This window comes from Lissotriton vulgaris, chromosome 8 (genome assembly GCF_964263255.1).
Source record: "Lissotriton vulgaris chromosome 8, aLisVul1.2, whole genome shotgun sequence".
NCBI lineage: Eukaryota > Metazoa > Chordata > Amphibia > Caudata > Salamandridae > Lissotriton > Lissotriton vulgaris.
In genome coordinates, this window is record NC_141696.1 from 1,370,636,761 (window position 1) to 1,370,663,159 (window position 26,399).

The 26,399-nt window shown below is 42.6% G+C and overlaps 1 protein-coding gene across 4 annotated transcripts in view; it reads right to left on the reverse strand.

Annotated features, from left to right (window-relative positions):
* PATL2 (PAT1 homolog 2) overlaps window positions 1-26,399 on the reverse strand; it is a 392,378-nt gene that overhangs the window by 283,322 nt on the left and 82,657 nt on the right. For all 4 annotated transcript variants that reach the window (XM_086933507.1, XM_086933508.1, XM_086933506.1 and 1 more), the window contains exon 4: window positions 18,503-18,855. In XM_086933507.1, coding sequence (XP_086789633.1) covers window positions 18,503-18,855 — 353 coding nt within the window. The remainder of the gene's footprint in view (window positions 1-18,502; window positions 18,856-26,399) is intronic.

Here is a 26,399-nt window from a genome sequence, read left to right on the forward strand (position 1 = left end):
GGCTTGCCGAGAATTATCTGGAGTGACAATGGGAGTGAATTTGTGGGTCAAGTAATGAAGAGTGTGTGAGGGATTAGGAATCCGGCAGAAATTCCATGCTGCAAATCACCCCCAATCAGCTGGTTTAGTCGAGTGCTATAATGGCACCTTAAAGTTGAAGTTGGCCAAAATCCAAGCGAGCACTGGTTTACAGTGGCCAGATGCTTTACCTTTAATGCTTTTCTCCACAAGAATGACTGTGCATTCGCGAATGGGTTTGAGTCCGTATGAGGTTGGGTTTGGTCGCCCGGCGAATGTTTGGGGCGTACCAAGACCAACCAAGTTTAGTGACCTTGAGTATCCTGTGTTGCTTGATTACTTGCACGAACTGACTGCTAAACTGCGTGTTTTACACCAATAGGTGCATGAGAGTTTGCCACGAGCTTCTGAAGATCCAGGCCACGCCATTGAACCCGGCAGTTGGATCTTCATCAAGAACTTTCAGCGGAGCAAGAAAGAGCAGCCCTGCTGGACAGGACCGTATCAAGTCCTCTCGTCTACACGTTCTGCAGTTCGAGTGCAAGGCTAAAAACACTGGATCCACGGTGCGCATTGTAAGCGGGCACAATTGCCCTTATCTTACGACCGTTGGGTCCAGGAGGGACTTCCAGACTCTGAAACAGAAACTGTTCAACGATTTTTGCCATTCAGCGATGCCCGTCTGATTGGAATAAACTCTGAGAAAGAAAGTGACGATCTCTTGCAAGAAGTTGTGCCTCCTTTGAATCGATTGAACACTACTGAGCCTGAACTCCTGTTTAAAGATCAATAATTGCCTGGAAAAGCCCGCTATAATTTGCGACCGAGAGTCATGGACAAATAAAAATAACGTTTTTATGATTTTTCTGTTTACAGGTTAACTCTCCACCGAGGATCTACTTATTTTTGTTTTTCAAACCACCATCCGGGTTCAGCTGTAGGGTCGCGGTTGCCAAAGTCTTTGGAGTGCAAGCCTGAGACACTAGGTCGAAGGTTCTGGTTGGCCTAAGGGAGTTGCCCTGGGTTGACAGAGGAATTCCTTAGCATAGAACACCCTACCATCACGAGCAGCATATTAGTTAGGATGGATTTCTTCCTGTTGGAGAGACCTGTAAGGACAATGAACTTTAAAACTAAGATATGCAAGCTGATCATACAGAAGATATATTTTTATACCATGTTTGTTTTTGCTATTGAGTTTGATGATATTTTTAATTGGCTATGTGACATTCTCTTTCAAAGTGACGTTTATTCCCACTGTGCAACCTACACCTACACCTACTCTTTCTTCTCCTTCTTTTCATCCTTTGCCTGAACATGAGGTTGTTAGACGATTGGAATTTACCAATAATTCCTTTATTCAACTTTTGCACCAACACCAGTTAGTGATGAATACAACGAACTGTTGGATTTGTGGTCTAATGCCCCGTACGACCGATAAGGGTATTCCGTACTTGGTTCTGCCTTTTAGCTTAAATGGTTCCATTTGGGCTTATAGAACGATGTTTATCTATGCCCATAGTGTCTATCCCCTACGTTCACCGAAAGACAATCCGAAGAATAGTGCTTTAGCTAGAGGCATAGTCGATATGGTTAAAGGGACTAATGCCGTTGAAACTATTCCGAAAGATGAGAAGCAACCATATAGTGGTTGGGACGTTACTGGATACGGAGTTAGTCTGAGTGTTAACCAGCGAGCGAAAAGTTCTCCACCGATTTGGATAGTGCCCCATCAGGGTCGCTATTGTCTGCAGGGTAATGGCAAGAATCCGAGAGCTCAGCTATGGAAGAGCGTTTGTACTGACACCTATGTATTTAAGTCTCAGTCTTCCCCATCATTTCTAGCCGCTAAGGGTACTTATTTTGTTTGCTACGATAAAGCATATACATGGTTGCCTTCTAATTTTTCAGGCACATGTTTTGTTTCCTTCCTGTTGCCTCCCACTTTTACAGCTGCTGCAGATTACCATAAGATAAGAGTTGCTAGAGGTGTTTTCAGTCAGGAAGACACTACAGGGCAAGAGTTGGGAGATTTCTTTAAGGGTTTTCTGCCGTTCTGGGGACCGATGGCTAACAGCAGGAATATTCGCCAGTTGACGAGTGGTTGAGTCCACCATAGTCGAAACTGCCGGTGCCCTTAGTAACATGACTGCTGAGCTCCAGTCAGATAGACTTATGACACTTCAGAATAAGGTTGCCCTGGATGTCATACTAGCAGACAGAGGTGGAGTATGTAAACTGATTCAATCGAGCTGCTGCGTTTTCATTCCAGACAACGCTCTGTCAGTCTTCCAGGCCATTTCCAAGCTACATAAGATCTGATTCTGTCCATTTGGATAAAGGAGATTGGTCATTGATGGGATGGTTATGGGGATTGATATCCACCTGGGGATGGAAGATTCTGATGGTCATTGGGATGGTCTTAGCTATCCTTTTCCTGTTCTGTCTCTGTGTACAGTGTGCTCCTGCTGTTTGTGGCCTCTGTGCTACTTCGCGTGTAAAGAGACCTGTCCAGAGCGAGGTACGTAGTACTTGGATGATGCTACAGCGAGATATCAATGATCTGATGAATATAGATCCAGATTCAGACTAACATGAGTTTGAGTTTGTTGCCTATGTAAGGGCAAAAGGAGGGTCTGTAGTTCCGTAGTTCGAGGGTCTGGTTTAATGGTTCCGAACCTGTTCAATAAAGATAGTCGGAAATAGACGATTTTGGTATCAGCGGACCGCAAATCACGAGTGCGATGTGTACGAGTGTTTTCGCATTAATCGATCAATGAGAACACTATGTATTCATGGATTTCGTTTGCACCCTCGGGTTCCATTTTGTGTGCGGCAGCCATTTTGTGTAGTTGCCCTCACATAGGCCGATGACTACGGCCAAGCAAGTCCTTGAGACACGTACACCTTAGCTGACTTCTGAATGACCTGGCCGAACTGACTCCTTGCCCGAGGCGGACCTCGCTGAGCCAGTTCCTTGTTAAGCAGCTGGTCAGATAAAGATCAAAGAGCAGGACATGCCGAAGTTTACAGTACACTGCACCCACCTTTCTATCTCGCTTCCAATCTATTTCTGCTCCTTCCTTTACGACATAATTACTGATTTGGGTTGAGGGTTTTATGATGGGTTTGTCCAGCCTGATCAAACAAGAAATTGGAATGTGCTTAGTCATTTCTGGTGGGCTGGACAACGGAAAATGGGATTGTCGTCATTTGAAATGTCACTCTGCGATTGGTCAGTTTGTATGTAACCAATGCTAGTCTGGAATGTTGCCTGAGGCCTGATTTTTGGCATAAAACACCATGCTCCGCTCATTGAATTTGTGCAGTCTCTAGCGAACCACCCGTGTTGTGCTTCGTAGATCTCTGTTCCTGGTTGCAGCCAATAAACTTTGGTCTTTGACGTCATCAAGAAGCGTCCCGTGTCTGTTTGACAAGGCAGGAGAACTCCAAGGCATCGGGCGTTTTTCCCGGACGCCGCTAGGTTCTAAAACCTGGTCCTTCACATCTGCATGTTGGCTATCCTCGTTGAGTTTGGATATGCCTTTGCTGCCAGATATTGCTGTGTGTGGGATGGTTGTAGGTGAGATTTTGGGTAGTTTATTGAAAAACCCAGGCTGTGTAGCAGCTGTAGTGTTTGAGATGTGTCTCTTACACACTGTTCGAACGATTTTGCTTGTATTAGCCAATTGTCTAGGTATGGAAACACGTGGATGTGTTGCCTCCTGATATGTGCAGCTACTGTCGCTAAGCATTTTGTAAACACTCTTGGAGCTGTGGTTACCGCTAATTGGTAGTGTTGACCTTCTATTGTGAACCTGAGATATTTCCTGTGAGCTGGATGCATAGGTATGTGAAAATACGCATTCTTGAGGTCCAATGTTGCTAGGAAGTCTCCTTGCTAAAGTAACAGGAGCACTTGTTGTAGAGTGATCATATTGAAGTGCTCAGACAGTATGTATTGATTTAGGGGTCTGAGGTCCAATATTGGTCTGAGAGACCCGTCCTTTTTGGGAATAAGGAAGTATAGTGAGTATACTCCTGTCCCTTGGTGTTGTCTCACAACTATATACCAACATCGAACATGATAAGGGTATTTCAGGATTGGAATATTTTTTATACAAAAGACCAATTGAATTATTGGATCATACTAACATGTTACTGAACTTGTCTAGAATGATTTTGGAAAATAATGTTTTCCTTTTCAATGAGAAATGGTACCGCCAAAAATGCGGTGTAGCCATGGGTTCTAGATTTGCGCCGTCTTTCGCATGCCTCTATATGGGGTGGATGGAAACGCTGCATATCTGGGGCCCTGGTGGTGCCGAGTGGCATGAATACATCAACTATTACGGAAGATACATCGATGATCTTTTATTTATTTGGACAAATTTGGACAGGCAGTGAGACCCAACTTTTAAATTTCTTTGATCATATGAATAACAATACTTTTAATATGACCTTTACCATTAACTACAGTCGTTCCGAAATAACCTTTCTGGACCTTACACTTTATGTACAGAATGGCAAACTTTGTAGCAAACTTTTTAGAAAAGAAACCTCATACAATGCTGTTTTACACGGCACTAGTGCACATCCCAAGTCACAAATTAATTCTATTCCCTATGGCGAGTTTTACAGGGCTCGTCGTAACTGCAGCGAAGACATGGACTTCACTATATGCGCCAATGATATTGAGAAAAGATTTCTATCCAGGGATTACAAACATGATATTATTAGTAGAGCCAAGAGCAGGGCATTGAAACTTAAAAGAAATGCAACCCTGCAAACCAAATCTAGAATAACATGCATTGAAAATCCTGTTAGATTTGTGACTAATTACAACATATGGTCTACGCAAATTTATGGTATTCTGAAGAAATATTGGTTCATGTTAACCTTGGATCCCTCACTAAAAGGACACATTTTGCCCCACCCATCCATCACCTACCGCAGGGGTTTGACAATTGGTAATATAATTAGCCCGAGTTACCCTAAAAACACCCTTAAAACATCATGGCTACACACTCTCAATAAGGGTTCCTACAGATGTGGAAACTGTAGCATGTGCAGAATGTCAATGCATGGTACCAAATCTTTCAACTATAATGATTCAGGCACCTATCAGATTAAGACCCACATTGACTGTGCATCCACTTATGTGATATATGCAATTTTATGCAAATGCGGTAAAGTCTACATTGGAAGCACCATTAGGAAACTAAAAGATCGTGTAAGTGAACACTTCAGAGGGCTGAAAAATAGGGATAATAGAGTCCCAATAGCAGTACATGCTATGAAGTGTCCTGCACAAACAGAACACCTGACTATGTCTTTTCATGGCATAGAGACGGTACCTATCGACACTAGGGGTGGCAATCGTGAATTAAAATTAAGACAGCAAGAAGCACGTTGGATAATGAGAGTTCATGCGGTAGAGAGGGGCTTTAATTTTGATGATGAACTACAATATTTTCTGGCTTAAAAGTTATGATCTGGTTGTCATTTTTTCTATTTACTTAACTAATGTATACAATTTACAGCATCACTAAATGACGAGTTTGTTAATAATTGTGATGTCTGTTTGATGTTGAAATAATTATTGGTTAGTATATACAGACAATCATATGTCACAAAATGTGCATATGACTGTACTTTTTCTCTGTATGGATGTGCTTATTTATTTGCTACCATCATTATGTTAAGATGGTTTGAACTCTTCTGTTTTCTGTTTTTCTGACTAAACACTTTGTTTTCTGCTTTCTTTACATTTTACTACTAACTATTGGACGTTTTGCGCTTCACTTTCACTCTTGCCCTATTTGTAAAATCTTGCCTTTAGGATTAGTATGGGATCATACACCGACAGGCCAAGTCCTGGTTAAGCTGATGAGCAGACGCAGTTTCAAATTATATGTGTATTTCTGTCTACACAGACATATCAGCAGGACTACGGTCCTCTTTTATAGCATTTTTTATAGCATTTGTCAATAATTGTCTCTAACAATAAGACTTGGAATATATAATGAATTTATCCAGATATGTTGTTACTAGATATGATTCCCATCTCTCTCAAGGGATTTTTGCTTATTATCGGCATTACTTTTGCCTATTAGATGATGGCGGCACTTTTACATTACTTCTGTGTAGTCCCTTGTTAGTTGCGATGACAGTACCTCAAGCCGATATAGAGTTGTACCAACATGGCGCTGATGCTGAACGCCGCTGTCTCATGGAATACGTCCAGGCTCTGCACTCGGAGGTAGGCTTTCGAACTTTTGTGCCTCGACCGGATTTACGTGCACAAACCCGTTTTTCTGTGGGTTCTTTATTCGTTTAGATGCGGTTATATTTTTAAAACAAACTAAATGTTCTGACTTTTTATATGAACCGCCTTAGTATAGTTTAACAGATTGGGACTTATGGCTTAACGCTCTAAATACGATATGTCTAACTTGGATACTTTAATCTTTATAAAGCCTCTTCTGCAGTCATAACAATTAGTACCCCTGATGTATATTCTGCTCATGTCGTATTTTTAACATGGAGGCTTAGATGTATTACCTGACCCGATTAGCCAGTATAAACGGGCAGTTACCTCGGATAATAAAAACATGTTTTTCGGTGTTTGGCTTGCAGGACAAGAGTACACTGGTTATTTTTAGCAGACTTACTTGGACACGATTTACCAATAATAAGGACTCACGCTTTTTGGATTGAAATACCGATATATATGGATCACTTTAAATGAAGTGAGTGTGAGAGATTTAGTCATTTATATTGGGGCCTCATGGTTGGCTTATCACTATGTTTCAACTACGGTGATATTTTTTTAAACCCTTTTTTATCATAGGGGTTTTCCGTTTTCAATGAATGACCTTTTAATAGAGCTTTTCCCTTCTCCTTTTCTTTTCCCCGTCTCAGCTTGAACTGATGCGGAATACATAGAAGGGATTTGCTCTTCATTTTTCCACGCATACCTCCTTAGATATATATGGTGAGCGTATTGTCCTCTAAATCTTGGATGACGTGACTTCTCTATATGCAATGTTTTCCTTGGTGTATTATCACTTAGACTCTGGTGTTGGGGATATTGGCTTTTCACTTCTCTCACTCGCATACTATTCAGCTCATGTCTGAGGGGTCTGCTGTACACTTTTTTTGTGCGCATTTGGTGTATCTTGGTGACTAGAGCGCCTTCTCTCTCTTTGTTTTCTCACTCAAATTTCTGGTCTCCAATATATCTCATCTGACCCTACTGACTTTTTGATTTCTTATTACACTCTAACATTTAGTGTTTTAATACTGTGTAAGTTTAATCTGTTAACTTGGTGAATTTTGCAAACTGGTATATTGAGTATGGTGGATTACTACTATCAAATTATATCATCTCTCCTTGTTAGATGGTGACCACCAGACCTAATCTCTCTTTTTTATGGTAATCGGGATGCCACTTTGATTGATGTTTAAATTTGTGATGTGATGGTATCTAAGTGGAATGAAATTATGATTATTTTTATTGTAATATTTACAGCCCTGACGAAGTCTTCGGTCTCGACGACCGAGACGAAACACGTGTTGGCAGAGGTTGCATTCCTATCTGTTGATGAAGATTGTCAATAAATGAAGAATAATGTGAACATTTGAAATCTGGAACTCAACATTTGTCCTTTCTTTTGGATATTGATGAACATTCTTAGCTCAGGATTTTCTGTCTATGTTTATAACTTTACAATTGTGTCTTTTTCTAAGTCACATTGTTTGATTCTGGTTGGGTGACCGGAGTCTAATCCTTGGAGCTTATCAGATATTGTATGGACTACTGTGTTTTCTCTCAGCGCAAACTACCCTCGCTCACCTGTTCTCTCTGTTTTATGATCATATGGAAGTGCTCGGACAGTATGTATTGATTTAGGGGTCTGAGGTCCAATATTGGTCTGAGAGACCCGTCCTTTTTGGGAATAAGGAAGTATAGTGAGTATACTCCTGTCCCTTGGTGTTGGAAAGGGACTGGCTGTGTGGCTCCCTTTTCCAGCATGCATTTCACCTCTTGTGGTAACAGGGTGATGTGTTCTTTGGACATAGGACGGTATCTGGGTGGTATGTTGGGTGGAGTAGAAGTGAGTTCTAGGCAATACCATACTGGATAATTTGTCTCACCCACCTGTCTGTGGTAATTGCGTTCCAGACTGGTAGGAATTGTTGGATTCTGCCTCCGACTGGTGTTAGATGGTCTGTAGGTAGTGTGATGAAGTCACTGTTTTGCGGCAGTGGAGGCTCTGGTGTTATTGCCTCCACGTCCTCTTCCCTTGTTATTGTTGCCCCTATAACCTCCTCTGTTGGAGCCATCGTTAAAGGAACCTTGGGTGTTGCTTTTGTATGTAGACTAGGTTTGTGCAGTATTGCCTCGTGTAGCTCCTCTGTAAGAGGAGCGTCAATAGGAACTTCTGTGTTGTTGAAACTGCAATGCGCCCATTGATTTTGCAGTTTCTGTATCTTTTTTCATTTTGTCTAAAATGGTATCGACTGCAGGGCCAACAAGGAAGTCTTGATTGACTGGTTAGTTAAGAATGGTGAATTGCACCTCGTTCTTAAAGCCAGAGATGCATAGCCATGCAGGTCTTCGTAGTAAGACGCTAGTGTTAATGGACCTGGCTGCAGTGTCAGCTGCGTCAAGCGCACATTTAATGGATGAGTTTGTAATAAATGTTCCCTCTTGTATGAGGTCATTAGCTTGGGCTTTATGAGGTTCCGGCAGGTGTTGCATTAAACTTTCAAGCTGGTCATAGTGTGCTCTATCGTAACGAGCTAGTAGAGCTTGTGTGTTTGCAATTCTCCATGAATTGGAGGCTTGTGATGCAACCCTTTTTACCCGAAGCCTCTAGTATTTTAGACTCCTTGTCAGGAGGCAGAGCTTCTCCTGTTGTCTGTGAGTTGGCTCTTTTGCGTGCATTAGCCACTACCAGTGAGTCTAAAGGTAACTGGCCTCTAATATAAGTAGGGTCTGAAGGGGCTGCTCTATATTTCTTTTCAATCCTAGGATTGATTACACGTGCCCTGGCTGTATCTATAAATATATCTGGCGCGTGTTTTAGTACCCCTTTCAACATAAGAAGTGTCCTGACATTTTTCTCTGCAGTAGGGAATGTGTCAAATAGAAAGTCTTTGTCTATTGGGTCATTGTGCAGGTCTACATTGTGGTACTGCGCTGCCCTATCAGTTGGTTGAAGACAATGGTGTCGTCGGTAGGCGACAGCTTTGTTGGGTATGAGGTGGTGTCAGGGATGGGATGTGTGTCATATGGGTCATTCTGATCTTCACATAGGTCATCTTGTGGATTATGATCCTCTGGATAGTTATAATCGTCTTGAGGATCTTCCCCTGTGTTATACTCATTGTAATCTGAGTGTGTAGGAGAGTAAGGAGCAAAAGGCGTAGTAGGCATAGTGGGATAGAAAGGAGTGAAAGGTCTATAGGGAGAAGTCCCGAAGTCTTTTTTCTTTAGAGGAATGGGGGGAATGAGAGTCCGTGTCCAATGGTCTCTTCTTCCTGTGTAGAATTGTGACTTTATCCGTCTCAGGGTTTATATACAATTTTGCCTGTTCCTCTGATTTTGTATCTGGATGGAAGAGTTCTTCCACTGTCCGTGGCTGTGTTGTTGACTTCTTTGGCTTAGTCTTTTTCGGATTGACTGTTGCCTTTGGGTCGACAACCTTTTTTGGTTCGACGACTTTTGGTGCCTTATTGCTTTTTTTCGGGTTGACGACTGGTTGCGGATTGACCGGATCTTTAGGTTCGATACGCTTTTTATGCTCGGCAGCTTTTTTAGGTTGACTGTCCTTTGTCGAGTTGATGACTTTACGGATCTACTGGTTTTTTAGGAGCACTTGTCTTTGGTTCAATGCTTTTCTTCGGCTCGATAGCCTGTGATGTGACCTTCTTTGGCTGGACCACAGTCTTCGGATCGATGACTCTCGGTTCGACGGCCTTCTTTGGTACAACGCCCTTTGGGTCGATGGCCTTCTTTGGTTCGGCGACCTTCGGCTCAACGGCCTTCTTTGGCTCGACTGCCTTCTTTGGATTGGCGCCCCTTGGCTCGATTGCCTTCTTCGGGTCGACACCCTTAGGCTGTATGGGCTTCCTCTGTTAGACGCCCTTCGGGTCGACAACCTTTTTGGGTTCTAGAACCTTCTTGGGGATAATGTTATTCGACCTGGGGTCTCTGAAGGCCTAATTTTCGTCTTCGGAGCAGAGCCGAAAGGCGGGGCTCCTGAATGAGTTTTTGGATCTTGTCTAAGGCCTTTAGGCGATGCCTCGACCGGAGCCTTCGGTAACGGGGTAATCGGTGTCGGGGGCAGTGTACTCACCGTTTGCCCCGGTGGGATCTCGTCAGAGTCAGAGTGGTCCTCGACTGACTATCTCTAGATCCAAATCTTCCGCTTCTGGGAGTTCTTGTACATCATCTAAGATGTTGTCTGGTTCCGGTGCCTGCCGCATCTCTTGCCTAGCGGCCCGTCGAATCCGGATGGTTTTTTTCTAACGGAATTGGGCACAGGCTAGGCAATTTTCTTCTTTGTGGTCTGTGATAGGCACTTGTTGCATACTGTATGTTTGTCAGTATGCGGGAATTTGGAGTGGCATTGTAGGCACCTTTTGAACGGGCTCCTTTCTATTGACAGCAGGCCCACGTGGCGTTGAAAGGGCCCAGAGGCCAGAGTCGATGACCGGGTCGAGATGGAAAGTTTGATCGAGTCAAGAAGTACAGAGCGAGAACAATACAGTCGAAGGCCTTTAGAAAAGTTTAGTTTAGATTCCGAAGTTGGAGTATAGGAATAACATCCGAACCCAATGGCGGAAAAAAACAATCTGAGGATGGAGAAGATGCCCATGCGCACTGTAGTCCAGGGGAGGAGTCACCTATCTCATGATCTTTCGAAGACTCTTCAAGGACAACCAGGTGCAATCATCCGGACCCAACACTAGGCAGCGATCTATGCACAGATATGAATTCAGCAGCCCACATGCCTTGAACATAAATACACTTTTCTTTGTAGCACCACCATTTCATAATGGCAATTCTGCAAGCGAGAGACAACAGCGCTTGAGCCACCTTCTATGAAGTCGCACTACTGGTCTATAGCATTCCGGTTTTACAGCAGAACACTTCTACCGGCGCTCTATGCACCATTATTCCTAGGTACCTCACAGTATCCTGCATTCTCTGATGGAGCCATTTTAACACCTACTGCTGCGGGAATTAAGGCAACAGCAAAAAACTGGGACATATTACAGTTTATTTTTTAGCACAAGAATCCACCAATTCGGAGTAGCTCACTGTCAGATGGAGGAAACAGCGGTCGAAGACTTACAAGTAAGTAAATAAATGTATTTATTCAAGCGCATAATAAGGGGCAGAGGCAGCAATAAGAAAGCTGCTGTCCCCACAGTGTTGTACCTCCAAACAGTGGTCCTCGTGTGCGGAACATTCCAAAACCTACACCACCACACAACCGGGTTCGGAAATGGACAGCATACCAAGGAAGGACACGCGCCAAAGAACCAGACAACCTTCCTCCCAAACAAAGCAAAATGTACTGCAACAATAAGGAAAACTAAAAACATGACCCAGAAAACTGAAAACATGAAATCATGACCCATGACCATCTGATAAGAGTCTCTTTAATATTACAACTAACATTATTTTTTTTTTAAAAGCAGAATCATCAATACACCCTCAACTCAGGATAAAACAAAATCCTTATAATAATTCAAAGGAAGACTGCAACCTCTTTGCTGAATTGGTCTCCTTTGGTAGAGAAGCCACTCCCCAGATGTTGCTTTAGATCAAATAGTTTGGCCAATGGTAACACTGACATCACTGACTAGATCATTAAGCGGAGCAGTGTAATGTTTGTGAGGCAAGTTGTCTTCATTGGGCTTCACGTTAATCACACGTACGCAATTACACCACTGACCATAGTCCAGTCTCACTATACAACCATCAGCACTTCTCCACCAGGCCATGTGTATGGCCAAACCTACCATTGGTTTTCTTAAGGACATTATATCTGCTCTTGCTTTTAGTATGACTAAACAAGATTCTTGCTCTATCTAGGATCAGTGCATAATCTTCCAACAACACACTCACTACTACCTTAAACATTGTGAGCCACTTGCGGACATGCATATCACACATATTACACCTCCTTAAAGCCATAAAAGGAGTAACATTAGTGACAGTGTGGTGTACTGCAGTATGCCCACGAAACAGCTCTCATGGCATGGCTTGAACACAATTGAATTGGCAGCACCTCGGATGCATTCACCGACTAATTTGTTCATTTTGACACATCAAATGCTTTAGGGTGAAAACAAACTGCACTTATTGTGCTCCATACCAGCATCACAAATGTAAAATGCACTCCGTTGTCCGAGACAATTACCGAAGGAAAGCCTTCCCTCGAAAAGATCTCTGCAAAAAAACCTCAATCACTTGGTATTGGGATCCCTCAAAAACCTTACCTCCACCCACTTGGAGACATAGTTTACAATGATAATGGTATACCTTTGTTGTGGTCCTTTCTAGTCCTTACAATTGCATCATTTAAAAAAAAAAAAAAGTAAAAATCAATGCATAGCCTTTCCCATATGTCTCTGGGTCACTTTACCCTCCCCTTATTAGTTTAACAACCACACATCTCTCAGTCCATCCAACACTCAACGTCCCTATCCATTGCAACCCACCAACATTTTTCTCGCAACCTCTTCTTACTAGCTGTCATACTGGGATGTCCCTCGTGAGATGACTAACAACAGGGTGTGGATTTTGCAATGAGGAACCAATTTGTCATTGTGAAGTAATAAACCCTTTTCCAATGTGAGCTCACTCTGCACCTTGATGCAAGTTCGATACGGAGAAGGAAGGGAATTCTCATGCAGCCTACCTTTCACCACAGATGATGGCGTACTTGCCTTAGTCATGTACTGACAGCTCTTTTCTCTATTCATGTACTGACAGCTCTTTTCTCTATTCATCTTCACTCACATGTTTACAAAAAATCCATGACACTCGCAAACAAACATTTGGTGTCTTCTTCATCTTGTTCACCAGTAATAGTCGCTGAACCCTCACTAGCAGGCAACCAAGAGAAACGGTCTGCCTTTTTTTTTGCTGCCAGATAAATGTCCCACTTCAAAACAATATTCGAAAAGTTTAGTACTCAACCATACCAATCTTGCACTGGCTTTAGATGAACCAACTTCGCTGCCATTCAGAATTTGAACCAGTGGTTTATGGTTTGTCTGTAGAAGAAACTTTGTCCCCCAAATGTATGGTCTCAACTTATCAATTGCCGATGTACAGCGAGCATTTCTCTTTCTAGTACAGGGTACTGCCACTCATGGTATTTCAATGTACGGGAAGCAAATGCAATGGTGTGGCCTTCACAGTCTCTCCCCTGTGACAGAATTGACCCTCCCCCAAACTGCTGACATCAACAGTGACAAACAATATTTTGCCAGGAACAGAAGCGCAGCCTGAATAAGACGTTACCTGCTTGAGGTAAATGCTTGGACCTTTTTTTAGCAAGTCGTTTATGGACACAACAATACTTGCAAATCTTTGAATTCATTTTCAATAGAACCCTCCTATTTCCATGCAAGCTAACAATTGTTCGCGATCTATGGGAGCGAGCATCTTCTCAATGGACTCCAAAAGTCATGGTCTCGGTTTAATTCCATTCCCAATAATCATATGGCCAAGATACTAAACTACACAGAAAACACACTTATCCTTCCTGAGTTTAACACCTCTCTCCTGGAAAGCATTCAAAGACTGTGCCAACCTCACAGTGTACTCTTCATCAATCCCCGCATAAATCAGAATATCATCTTGAAACACCAAGACTCCTTCAAAACCATGCCTAGACCCGACCCATCAGTCTCTGGAAAACAGTCTCCACCAAAGCCAGACCAAACTGCATCCTGCTAAACTGTAACACTCAAACAGGAGTGGCAAGAGCAATCAGGTTCCGTGAATCTCCAGCGAGAACCACCTGACTAGCTAATAGCAAATAAAATTTAGGAAAAGGTTTTGCACAACTTAAAATAGTAACCATGTCTTCAATTCTAGGTGAGGGACTGCCATCTACCCAACTAACCTTATTACGGCAACATATGCCAATACAACTCCTCAACGCCTCATTTTTCTTGTGCACCACCACAATGGGCTACTCCGCGGGTTCTATCACATACTCTGTACCCATTTTTTTCAAAAGCTCTTAAGTCACCCAGTACACTCAGAGGCACTAGACGGAACAGTGCTACATGTGGAGAAAGGTAGGTCCTGTGCCGCAAGTACATATGACACAGGCTATCAATCAATAACACAAATATATCCCATTCAAACACCCTCGTTCATATATCCCTAAAAGGCAACACTCTCACTGACGCGCATGGCTGCTCTGTCATTGCCCCAGTAGTCAAAGTATTTTGTGCAAACCACAGTACCTGGATTTGTGGACATTAAGCTTAAAGACAATGAAGCTGGGTATGCCAATCAATCAGGAGTTATAAAGTACCGCTAATCACCAGATAGGGTATCCAGGCGCTTGCGGGTCCCAGAAGGATCATTCAAACCACCAGTCCTAGAGGACCCTTCGGAATTCTGGAAGGGAGGTGATGGGACGCAGCTGCATGGAATGGCAGTTCTCGGTCTCTGTGGAGATGGAGTGTCCACCACTTCTGCTTCAGTGGATATGTGGAGTACAGTCAGTGATAGGAAGGTGGAGAATAGTTTAACAGTTTGTGGAACTTCAGGAGGTGGTTGATCTTAAGCGGCTACTTGGTATAGAGCCTTTAGTGAGTTTGTCAGCCGCTTGAATTGGCATCTCTTTATGGGGAGCCAGTGGAGTTGCCCAAGGTGGGGTGTGATGTGGTTCCGTCGGGAGACGACGAGTCTGGATGTGGCGTTCTGTATAGCGTGAAGCCTTTTCAGGAGATGTGTAGTGATTCCTATGTAGAGAGCGTTGCAATAGTCCAGTCAGCTGGTGAGGAGGGCCTGTGTCCCAGCGAGTCTTGTGTACAGGGGAAGCCACATAAAGATCTTCAGTAGCATGAACAGTGTGGAAGCAGATGGAAGAGTCTGTGTTGATCTGAGATTTCATGGTGAACTGGTTATCATTAATGGTTCCGAGATTTCTGGTGTGGCCTGAGGGCATGGGTGCAGGTCCCAGGTCTGAAGGCCACCAGGAGTGATCCCAGGGGTTGCTGTGGTTACCGAAGATCAGCACTTCTGCCTTATCCATGTTCAGCTTCAGGCAGTTCTTCATTCAGTGGGTGACGCTCGTCGTGCATTTGTGAAAGTTGGTCATGCTGGTGGTAGGGTAGTCAGTGAGGGCGAGGAGGAGTTGGATGTTGTCTGCAGAGGATATTATGTTGAGACCATAGGATCTGACTATGTTGGCCAGTGGAGTCATGCATACGCTGAAGAGGGTAGGGCTGAGGGATGAGCCCTGGGGTACACTGCAGACCATGTCCTTTGTTTCAAAGGGGAGTAAGGTGGTGTTCCCTCTAACTGCGCCGCTTGGATGTCGTTGTGCTGGAGTCTATTAGCGTGTAGTAGGATACACTGGTCTGGTAACAATGCAAGTTGCTTAGCCTGCAGTAGCTCACAATGATTTTCAAAGATCAGAAATAACTTACTACAGAAAAGGTTGAAGACCCCTTCCCTATACCAAGAGAGTGCTCCATAAGCCATCTTTGCCTGTTCGGTTTAAATTTAAAACAGTCTATCGCACCCAGATACACATTAAATGCTCTGAACCATTCTTTCCACTTGATGGGAGGTTCTCCCAGGCATTGTAAAAATGGTGGTGGTGGATTAATTGATTGCATAATGAAATGCCACAAGAAAATGGAGGAATATGGAGACAAAAAACCTATACTTACTACTCAGTAAGGTAAAAGGTATGTATTACTGACAGATCTTCCAAACAAAAATGACTAGTTGACTGATCGACAATTATGTTCCCAAAAGTCAAAATAAGTCTGCCCAAACCAAAATGGCTATAACTTTAATTAAGACCGTAGTGGGCCAATGCTCAATTCAAAATGGCCGCCAAACGTGAAAATGTGGTGATTAAGTACAACAAGGAGCATGGGCCGATGTCCAATCCAAAATTACCACTGAATGGAACAGACCCAACACTCTCTCTAACTGCAGCAGTGGAGAAATGACCAAGCAGATGGCCACCCAAAGTGGCTGGTGCCCCAATCACAAAGCACATGGTCAGAATGATTGCTGGGAAAAAAAGTAATCCAAAAACAAAACAAAATGCAGCCACTGTGCCCTTTACCCTACCCCCACAAAAGATCATTACTTCACCAGGTTCATCTCCATCCAGCACCATTGGAGACAAGAACTTCAAACTCAGCACGACTCCAGCACATCTCCAGAAATACTTTTATGGGGTTTGTCAAACACTCGTCCCTAGCGTCGGATGGAGGAAACAGCTGTTGGAGACTTCCAAGTAAGCAAAAGTATTTATTTAAGTGCGTAAAATAGGTCAGCAGCAGCAACAAAGGTGTTTGCCCCACTGCTGCATAACTCCAAACAGTCTTCCTCGCGTGCAGAACATTTTAGAACCCACATCACCACATAAACGGTTTCTGGATTGCTCAGCATGCGGAGAAAGGACATGCAACAGACATCGCACTCACGAAAAATGGGTGAAAAGTTGACACCCAGGTTCCTTGTATATAACAAAAGGGCATCAGCATATGCCTAGAAGATCTGTTTGGAGCCCAGAAATCTCAAATCCCACTGTGCTTGTTGTCCATAAGCAATACAGCAGCTGCGGTATGCAACAGAGGCAAGAGCAGACATCCTTGCCACGCCACGCTCTGTATGAAGATTGTGTTAGTTATAGAGCTAGGGATTCTGCATTTGGCAGTAGGACCAGTATATACAAGTAAATAAAAGGCACAATTCTCCCACACTGTTTTCTTCTAGAACTGCAAAGACAGACCCATTCTATCAATCATTCAGGATCTATAAAGCACGGCTAATCGCCAGACAGGGTACCGAGGCACTTGCAGGCCCCAGTGGCTTATTCGAACAGTCTGATCTTGAAGGTCATTCAGAATTCTACAAAATCAAAGGCCTTTTCTGTGTCTGAAACACAGTTTTCACACCTTAGTCCTGCAGTGCAACAACCGTGCAGAAGATCATCCTCAAGTTATGTGCCTGTCATCGACCTGGGATAAACCCAGATTGATCCAGGACCACCAACCCAGACATAAATCAATTAGATAAGACACAATTATGTGTGTCCCTATTTATCTCCACTGTGATCTTTCACCTCTCTCCTGCAAAGCCATCTCCTCAGCTAAGCTAACTGGCTAAGAGACAGCTCTGAGGCAGTTTGTGGTAGTAATGGAGCGCCTGCTGCATGTCACCGCCGGCACTCTACTAGTATTGGTAACTGCAGACCAATCACACAGATGAAGGAGCCGCTCTACAGTTCGGCCATCTTCAAGGCTGGCTGAGACTGCCCCGGTGCTGTAAACTTTTACACTGCAAATGAAACACTAAGCACAGACTAGATATATGTTATACTGTCACTGCACTCCAGCTGACCACTTACTGTGTAGTTTTAAGCATGGGCTTCCAACATGGCTACCAATTTATCAACTAAGGATGCTTGGGAGTCATTACTTTGACATAAATAAAACCGGTCACCAGGTTTTAACATGGTTCAGGTATTCCTACCTTTGGAACTTGCTAGGTCTCACCAATCACAATAGACTGATGAAAGCTTGACTGGACAAAAACAATGAACAGATCAGTAAAGTGTGCAGACTACCTTTGTTTGTGACCTCCATTTTCTGGACAGCGAGTGCAACCAGTACGGTGGGCACTAGTAAAATAAAATGCAGTCAGGTAAAGGAGGACATAATCCACAAACAAATATTTTCAAATAATAGGACAGACTGGAAATGAATTGTGGTAACAGCAGATTTCGCTTTTATTGCATTTCTGGTTCGCAAATTGAAACATCTTGACTTAAGTGTATTATCTGTGGCAAAATAGACACTGCAAATGCATAACCCTCCTAATGTATAACTTTCTACATTAAACATTGGTAGGCAATATAGGCAGGGGCAGTACAAATTCCCGCACTAGCAAGGTGTATTAAGTTATATGTATTTATATAACATGCCACTGCAGAAAAACTAGAGAACACACGTTATTAGGGAAATGGGCTGGTTTTCTCCAACTTAGATGATGGCTTAGTTATACATTAGGAAGATTACCAACAGTAAACCCAAGATTACATTAACATTATGAAAGAAGCCAAGTGAGTTGCCATCATTGGACATCAAGTTCATATTAAGCAGCAGGAAGATGAATGTGCTACACCTAATGAACTGTGCAGTCTAAACCACAACTGAAACCATAGAGGTTCCTCACCTACTGGCTTACCTCAAGTGTTGGTTTTCCATTGATTGCTTTCATCACAGCAGGATCCCCAAGTTCAGACTCTTCTAGTTGGTCTCCATCCACCTGGGTGTCACTCAACACCTCTTTCGGCTCGGCTTCATCTTCGGTCTTGGCTTTTTCTTCGTCCTCAGTCCCACCTTTTCCCTTTTTATCCATCACGGTTTCATCTTCGTCTTCCAATGAGGAGGAAGATGAAGAAGAAGTGAAGTCCACTTCAACCAATATCTCCGGCTTGGATGCAGAATGATTCTGGATCTCGGTTTCTGAATCCGGCTCGGCAGTCCCAGGCATGAACTCCATGATCTTTCCAGTGTCCTCATCTGCAGAATCTTGATCTTAAAAAGAACGTATTTGTTAAGTTAGGAAACAAAGCACTTGCCCACTGGATCGAGGAGCAAAAAATTAAACATTTAAAAGAAAGATAAACAATTGCTAGGTTAATCAAACAGGCTTCCCCCATTTGCACGTGTAAACAGGCAAAAGAACCACACCAGTGCCTGTTTACTATGAATTCCATTGTGCTTCTACAAAACCTTGTGTCACTTCAGAGAGCTGGAAATACACCCAGGAGCCACATTCCTGTTTCAATAAAAGATTGAAAGAATGGCATCTGCTCTAAACATTATTCACTGTATAATTGTGCATTCTTTTTTAACTAGTCATCCCACTAGTGATAGAATACTTTGAACTGTGGCGAAAATCTAGAAATCTTAATCATGCATTTGTGGCATGCTGGTTTAGACATTTCTTTAATAATTTCATGCCTGGTTTTACTCTAGTAGCATGAGAAGATGCCGGCTATAAAAACAGGCTTATCCAATAAAAAAAGCGACAGAAGTACAGTTATGCACATAATGAACTATTAAGCACTTGCCCCAAATACATCAGGGCAGAAGTTAGGATAGCAACTTACCACAGTAAGTAGGAAGCAAATGTGGCTACATTTAGCAATGTAACAAGACAATATTAATGTAGTCAGATCATTTTGGGTGGGATTTACTTTAGCAGTGTATGCTTAAAAGTTTATCGTTTAAGTTTATATTTTAAAGTCTGAATTTTCACATGGAGAAAATTCAAACTCCATCAAAGACTTTAGATTACAAATCTTTAGAAAGAATAGAGATATAAAGCCCAATGTCTTCAAACTTAGGCTTTTGTCCCTCAACACTGACTAAACAAAGCCATCTAGTGCACTCTTATTGAGCGTTAACCTAATGACTGATTTATTTTTGGTACAACATACACTTCAGAAGGGTCTATTTGTAGTCCGGAGTTAATAGCAATTCTGAAGCACAAGAATAAAGGTTTTATCAGGAAAATATAATGGTTAGTCAAGTGCTGAAACCAGGATTTGAACCCAGTCCTAAGGTGTAGAAAATCAGCAAGGCGGAGGTAAAGAACCAAACGGCCAATATACACCTCCAATGTCTTTCAATAGTGTATTTGATTTAATCTGTGTGCATCCGATCTAGATCCGTGTACCTCCGCCTTGGAGGATACACACACTATCTCGACTAAGGATACATAGGCACTTCTAACCGGCTCAAGGAGTTATCTTTGGAGATCACGTCCATAAGAAGGACGTATTGTATTCATTATACATTGATGTAGAATTGAATCCATTTGGCTCACACACTTCATTACCATTTTTTGCCCTGAAGAAGCCCTTGCCAGGGCAAAACGCATTGGTGTTTCTAAAGCTGTACACAAAGCTTGTGTGAAATAAAGACATACAACTAAAGCTACAAACTATTATTAAATGAATATCACTTGCACACACTGTAATTTGCTGTTTGTGTGTATTGCCTCTCATCTATTTTCTTCACATTAATAAAATAGGTTTACAGGCCTGCTAAATAAAAAGGATATGACTAGGACCTCAAAAGCTTATAATGCACTAAACAAATTGGTTAAATTATTATTACTCTTTTTAAGTCTACCGTTGTCACAGACTTTGTGCACGGTTTAGAGAACAAATGATTTTTAGGCTCCCATGACAAGACGCAGAACAGAGGTTTTTGCATGCCCACTAACCTCACTTGGGCTGAAAATATGACAATTACCTTGAGCGCAAGCACCCAACTTACCCCAATATCTTATTCTGGATCCATATTCTGCTGGCATCAAGCCTGCATGCTATCTGGGACACAAAGCCCCAAAAAGCTGTAGCACTATATCTCCCTCCTCTCAAGCCCCTCTTCCCTCACCCCCTCAAGGACTTCCAAGAAGACAGTCAGTAGGACTAATAGAAGTAGATTTTTTTAAGGCAACTGCTCAAGGTAATGCTCCTAGGTAGCAATGGAGGAAGAAAGCAATATCCTATTACGTTATTTAAGAGTGCTGTGATGAGGATGTGGTCATAAAGTGACCACCCCGAAAAGGATTCTCATCTCCTACACTTCTGGTTCTAATTTGGGCAACCAAAATACCCCAAAATTCACAAGAGGAATCTGGTTCCACTAAACTCAACTAAAATAGTCAGAGTGACATACTGTACCTTCAGAAAAAGGTGGTACCAAGTTCCGTCCAATGCTCTTTCATCCTAACTTTTCACCTGGCACTCCCGCTAAACGAATCTACAGCTATGCAACTCCTGACATCGCCTGAGATCATCACAAACTGAAGAGACCAGCGCTCTATAGAATTCTCAACATAAGAGGCAACAATGAGATTTAACAGCCATGTGCTTCTCTTGTTCCACAGTAGGCACCAATGATCCTTCAGAGACATTGAATAAATCTCCACATCAATCCAGCAGAGGACAATCACTGCCACTCTATTCTACCCCACTCCTTTCCTCTGGATATTGATACACAAGTCTCATTGTAATTCTAAATAGTAACATCTCTTTGTATAAATTTTTCAACACCTAGCATCTCTTCTTAACAGCCAATAGAAGCATTATAACCAGGGTTTTGGTGAGCAGCCTCTATTTTTACTAATTTTGCTTTTCCTATTGTATGCATTTATAAATCACCCAATAAATATTCTTTTGCCAACCTAATTTTAGAAACCCAAATGAATATTTCTTTCTACATGGATGTGCTGCACTCCGCAATCCCCCACACCAACGCCCTCCCCCCAATTCTTAAATAAAGTCCATATGCATTTGTTCCTCCAGATACAGGCTGGCAACTGATCACATTGTCTCTCATTTCTCCTCTGTGACAAGTATTACCATGGGTTATTCTTACCTACATTTGCCATAGCTCGCCACAGCAACGATTGAACTGTTCCTTACTGACCTCATTTTTGGCCAGTAAAGACCAGAATTATTTTTTCTTTGCTAATCCGTGCAACTTTAGATTCCTTCAGCTTTAAAAAAATGAAATGTAGCAGAGTTTGCACAAGTGCTCCAATTTGATCATGATGATGCCTCTAAAATACCCGTTGGATTCTGAACGTCAAAACCCAGGTGGACTGGTGTTTTTTTTTTTAAACATCAGTTTATGATTTTTAAATTTAGCTGTGCTTGCATACATGTTATACATAACATTTGCTTGACTTTACAGGCGATTAACAGTCTTGGTACATAGCAAATAACAATTACAGCCATGTTTACACGTTTTCGCATTTGATCATGCAATGTGCCACTTCAGCGAAGTTGCCAATGACTGTGTAAATTCAGTCAGGCTTTACATTTGTTAAGTTCACCAATTAGACAATTATGAAACAGATTTAAAAGAACAAGAACTTCTGAGCATTCTTTTACAATTTCGATTCACCACAGGAGGTAAGTGGTCTATGTCTTACAGTTCCCCCTTGAATTTACACAATAATAAAGTAACTTAGCAGTGGTGTGGGACACTGCACATTTAGCTCGCTGTGTCTGATTTATACAGCTGATTTTTTACTGAGAGAGGTGGGATTCAACTCCCCTGCGGACAGCAGGAAACATGCTGCTAATGTGGTATATTTAGTTTGTGATTGGGTATTACATACGTGATGGTATGGGCTGTTACCACTGGGCCTGCTCCAGTAGTGCCACCCACCCCCAAAACACATGGGGCCATAAGGAGCTGTTGTGTGGGGAGGTATGTGAGGCAACACCACAGGTGTCTCAAGGGGAGCCGCAGTCTGCGACCTATCGTGAATGGTGTCTCCAGGGAAGGCAGTAACAGGGGACCCCATCCAGCCTTCCAGTGACCCGCAAAACTCCTGCAATATGGCCTACCACTGTTGCAATAGGTACTTTACGGAAGCCACGGATGTCCTCTACACGGAGCACTGCCCTAGCCCATACTAGGAGTGATTGACTCCACGCTGGTATTACAGGAGGATCTGATTGTTTCCACTTTTTGGTTATCAAGCATTTTGCATTTAGCATGCCTAGATCTAGAAAGCGGGAAGTGGCTTTTAGCTTCTTGCTTCTAGGATAGAGATACAGTATGCTTTCCTCCCAAGTGTGCTCCAGCTGGCAATTCCTGGCTGCCGCTAGGTTGTCACAGACTTGATTACGATATGTATGTAAGGATGAGCAGCCACACACAGCCTGTGTAACAAGTCAGCTCCTAGGTGCTTACATCTGGGGCACGCCCCTTCTGTCCTCCCATAGTACCTATTGATTTTTTCCCGGGTGAGATAGGCCAAATTTAGTATATAGTGTTGTAGAAGTCCAAAGCGTAAGTTAAACAGAATATATATAGGATTGAGCAGTGCCTCCGACCATTCCCGGTCTGTGAATGGCCGTTCCCCTATCAGTCTCCCATTTCTGTCTAACGGGCGTCATTGTTGCTGCTGTGTGGAGCCGGAGCATATCTGCTAACCATCTGGTATGGTGCCTACTCCTGCCCAGGACATTCAAGTATTGCATGGTAGGTGTGTGGGCTGTTCTGCACTCATGTCGTCTAAACTGCCCCCCGGTGTTGCTAGAAATGAGTAGTATTGTAAGAACTGACCAGGCGGTAGTTCTTATGCCCCGCGCCAAGTCCACATATGAAACAAGCATTTACAATGCAATGGTCTCGGCATTAAAGGTAGAGCTATTGGCATTGCTCATGACTTTTTTTTATCATACATAAATGGCATTGTCATTTACATTGCCAGTAGCTTAATCGTTAAATAAATGGCAAAATGAAATAAAACTTAGAATGAGAATGGGTCTCATGGGCAAGAGATATGATTTAAAAACAAGGTAAGTGATTTGGATGCATGCACAGATATTGTACATTGATTGCAGTGGTCTGATTTTGACATGACATTACAGGTAGGCTCTGTGGAGAGGTAGACTCCAGTTCCCTATTGAATGCTTGTGATTTGTAGTATATTACTTACTATCACTGATACTCAGAATTGTTGTGATAAAACGGTTTGCATGCAGCTTGTAAGACCCATTCCATGCATAGGAACCCTAGAGGCTTATCTTGCAGTTTCTCATGGGAAAATAAGGTTAGCAAGGGAATTTTATAGAAATCAACGACCTCTGTCTTTAGTATTTCTGTGCATATGTTTTAGTCTTTTTATAAGACTTTCATTCTTTGAACAGCATACCATTTTTCTACACTTGTTGAGCCCAGATGGATTCTCGGCTATTTCTTTAGAAATGTACCCAACTTCTTGATCATTTTGACAATTTGACTAACCCTCTTCTGATTTAAGGAACATGGTTTCAACGGTTTATTTTCTGAGCGCTAGAGAATGATTAACATTCTGTATAAATGATAAGCATGCAGGCTTAAAGTGTTTTGAAAAATATTCACTTGGGTCAGGAGAGCAGTTACCGAAAGAGAGTACACCAGCTCCTTGACATAACCCTGATCGCCATACTGTTATTAGATTTTGAATTCGCAGGAGGAGCGTGGCTGAAAATACAGCATTATTGGCAGTCCAAGTAGGTGTAGCTGGCTAAGGGAATTTTTTCAGTTTAAGAAATGTTTATTTTGTTTTAAGAACATACAAGATAATTATAACAAGTCATATAAATCATTCAAATAGAGCAATAAAGAGGATATAGAATGACTATGAATATTAAATCAATTATGAGAAAGCTAGAAAAGAAAGATAGAAGTAGGAAGATAGGAGAAGGAAAAGGGAGAAAGAAAGAGAAGAAGAGAAGAGGATACAATAATTAAACGGAGGAAAGAGAAGATAAATAGTCAGATAGGGGAAGCCAGAGAAGATCAGATTTAATTTTCAAGGGTACAGAAGAAGAAGAGTAGGCAATGGCAATTCGATGTTCATCACATATGAAATTCCACCAAGTGTAAACAGACAGTTTGGAGTTATCTTTCCAACAAGACAGAATAACTTTGAGAGCAAGAGCAATGAACAAGTCAAGTAATTTAAGGGAATTTTAATGCTCCTACAAGACGTCTCTGTAACTCGGATTCACACCCTCCATCAGTATGCACCAGCTTCACCCTGCAACCTGATGAATCTGCCATGAGAGATGCCATCCCCATCGAAAATAAAATTAGGCAGGGGGGCTGCTTGAGCCACATTTGAATCAATCATATCATTTATAAAGCACAACAGCGAACAGTTACTCCGAACAGAGTCCCAGCGCTAGGAAAGGCTGCCTAATATACCAAATACAGGATAAATGGCCCTTAAAAATCCAATTTAAAGAGACAGGTTTTAATGATTTTCCTAAATAATGTCTCATAGCAAATCTCACGGACATGGTGAGGGGGCTGATCCCGGACACAAGTTGCCAAATAGGTGAAAGACCGCCCCATTCCTTACGGAATAAGCAGCAGGTGTTTGATGAACGGGAGATCTACTAGGGTGGTGATGCTGCAGTCTTGCTGTAGTCCTTGGATTTTCGGTGCCATTCGAATGTTTCACAATCGTGTGGCTGCAGTGAGGTAACACTGATGGCAGCAGCCCCCTCTGAACGTTGTCCCAGCACCTCTGCACCCCTCGCTGCTTCCTCACCACTGCTCTCGCCTCAGCCAAAGTCTCTGTTTATCTCTCTTTGGCTCCTCTGTTTGTTTCTCTGCATTTTTTTTCTCTATTTTCCGCTGCACATTCTTATTTTTTTAGCTCCATTCTCTGTGCTGCTGCTCCACTCTCCGGTCCTCATTGTTCTCCCATTCATTCCAAAATTCTTATGTGGCATCTTCCCAGAACCCCCAGACAATCACTGTATGCCCTCACACTTTATATATATTTATTTATTTCCAAGTTTTACGATGATTATATTTCCTCCCCAGTTGCTGTTAGTAAACCTCGCTACTACCCCAATTCCGAGGACCATACTTTGTAAGTGCCCCTAATGAACTAGCAGCAAATATTGACTAAATCTGACCCGGGTGCCTCCTCCCTGCTCCAGGGGCTCCTCGCCGTCTGTCCTTCCATCCTATCTCACTCCGTATGGCCTTGAATGAGCTACAGTTAACTGAGGACTGAAGACCTCTCTGGACAGCGGTCAGTGCAGGGGCCAGGGGCCGCTGCACGGATTTCAATGCACAGAAATGCCGTGACTGGTCTGCCTGCTGGGGAACTGCTTGGATAAGAGTGTTTTTGAGGCTGGGGATATTACCGAGACCTAAAAAGGATGCGATGGAAATGTAGCGCTGCGGAGAACGCGGCCTTCATTACTATTCATGGGCCGGTTAAGTAAATAATTTACAAAATAAAGGAAGGCGAGGCAGGGAAGACCACACTGACGCACGTCCTTTGCGATATGGCGCTTCCTTCATCTGTTTCTCTATAGACAGTGCCAGGTGTGACCTACCTGTGGGCGACGGATGTGTCATTTCCTCCAATATGAATCTGCGTATTTAGTTTTTTTTTTTAGATCGTGTCAAATTATAAATTCAATCATCTATCAGCATTCGTTTTTGGACGCCGAACAATAACTTTTTCAGAGTTTTGCCAATACTGTAGTTGTTTTAAGATAGTGTTCCACAACGTCATTGTGAGGAACACTTCAGTG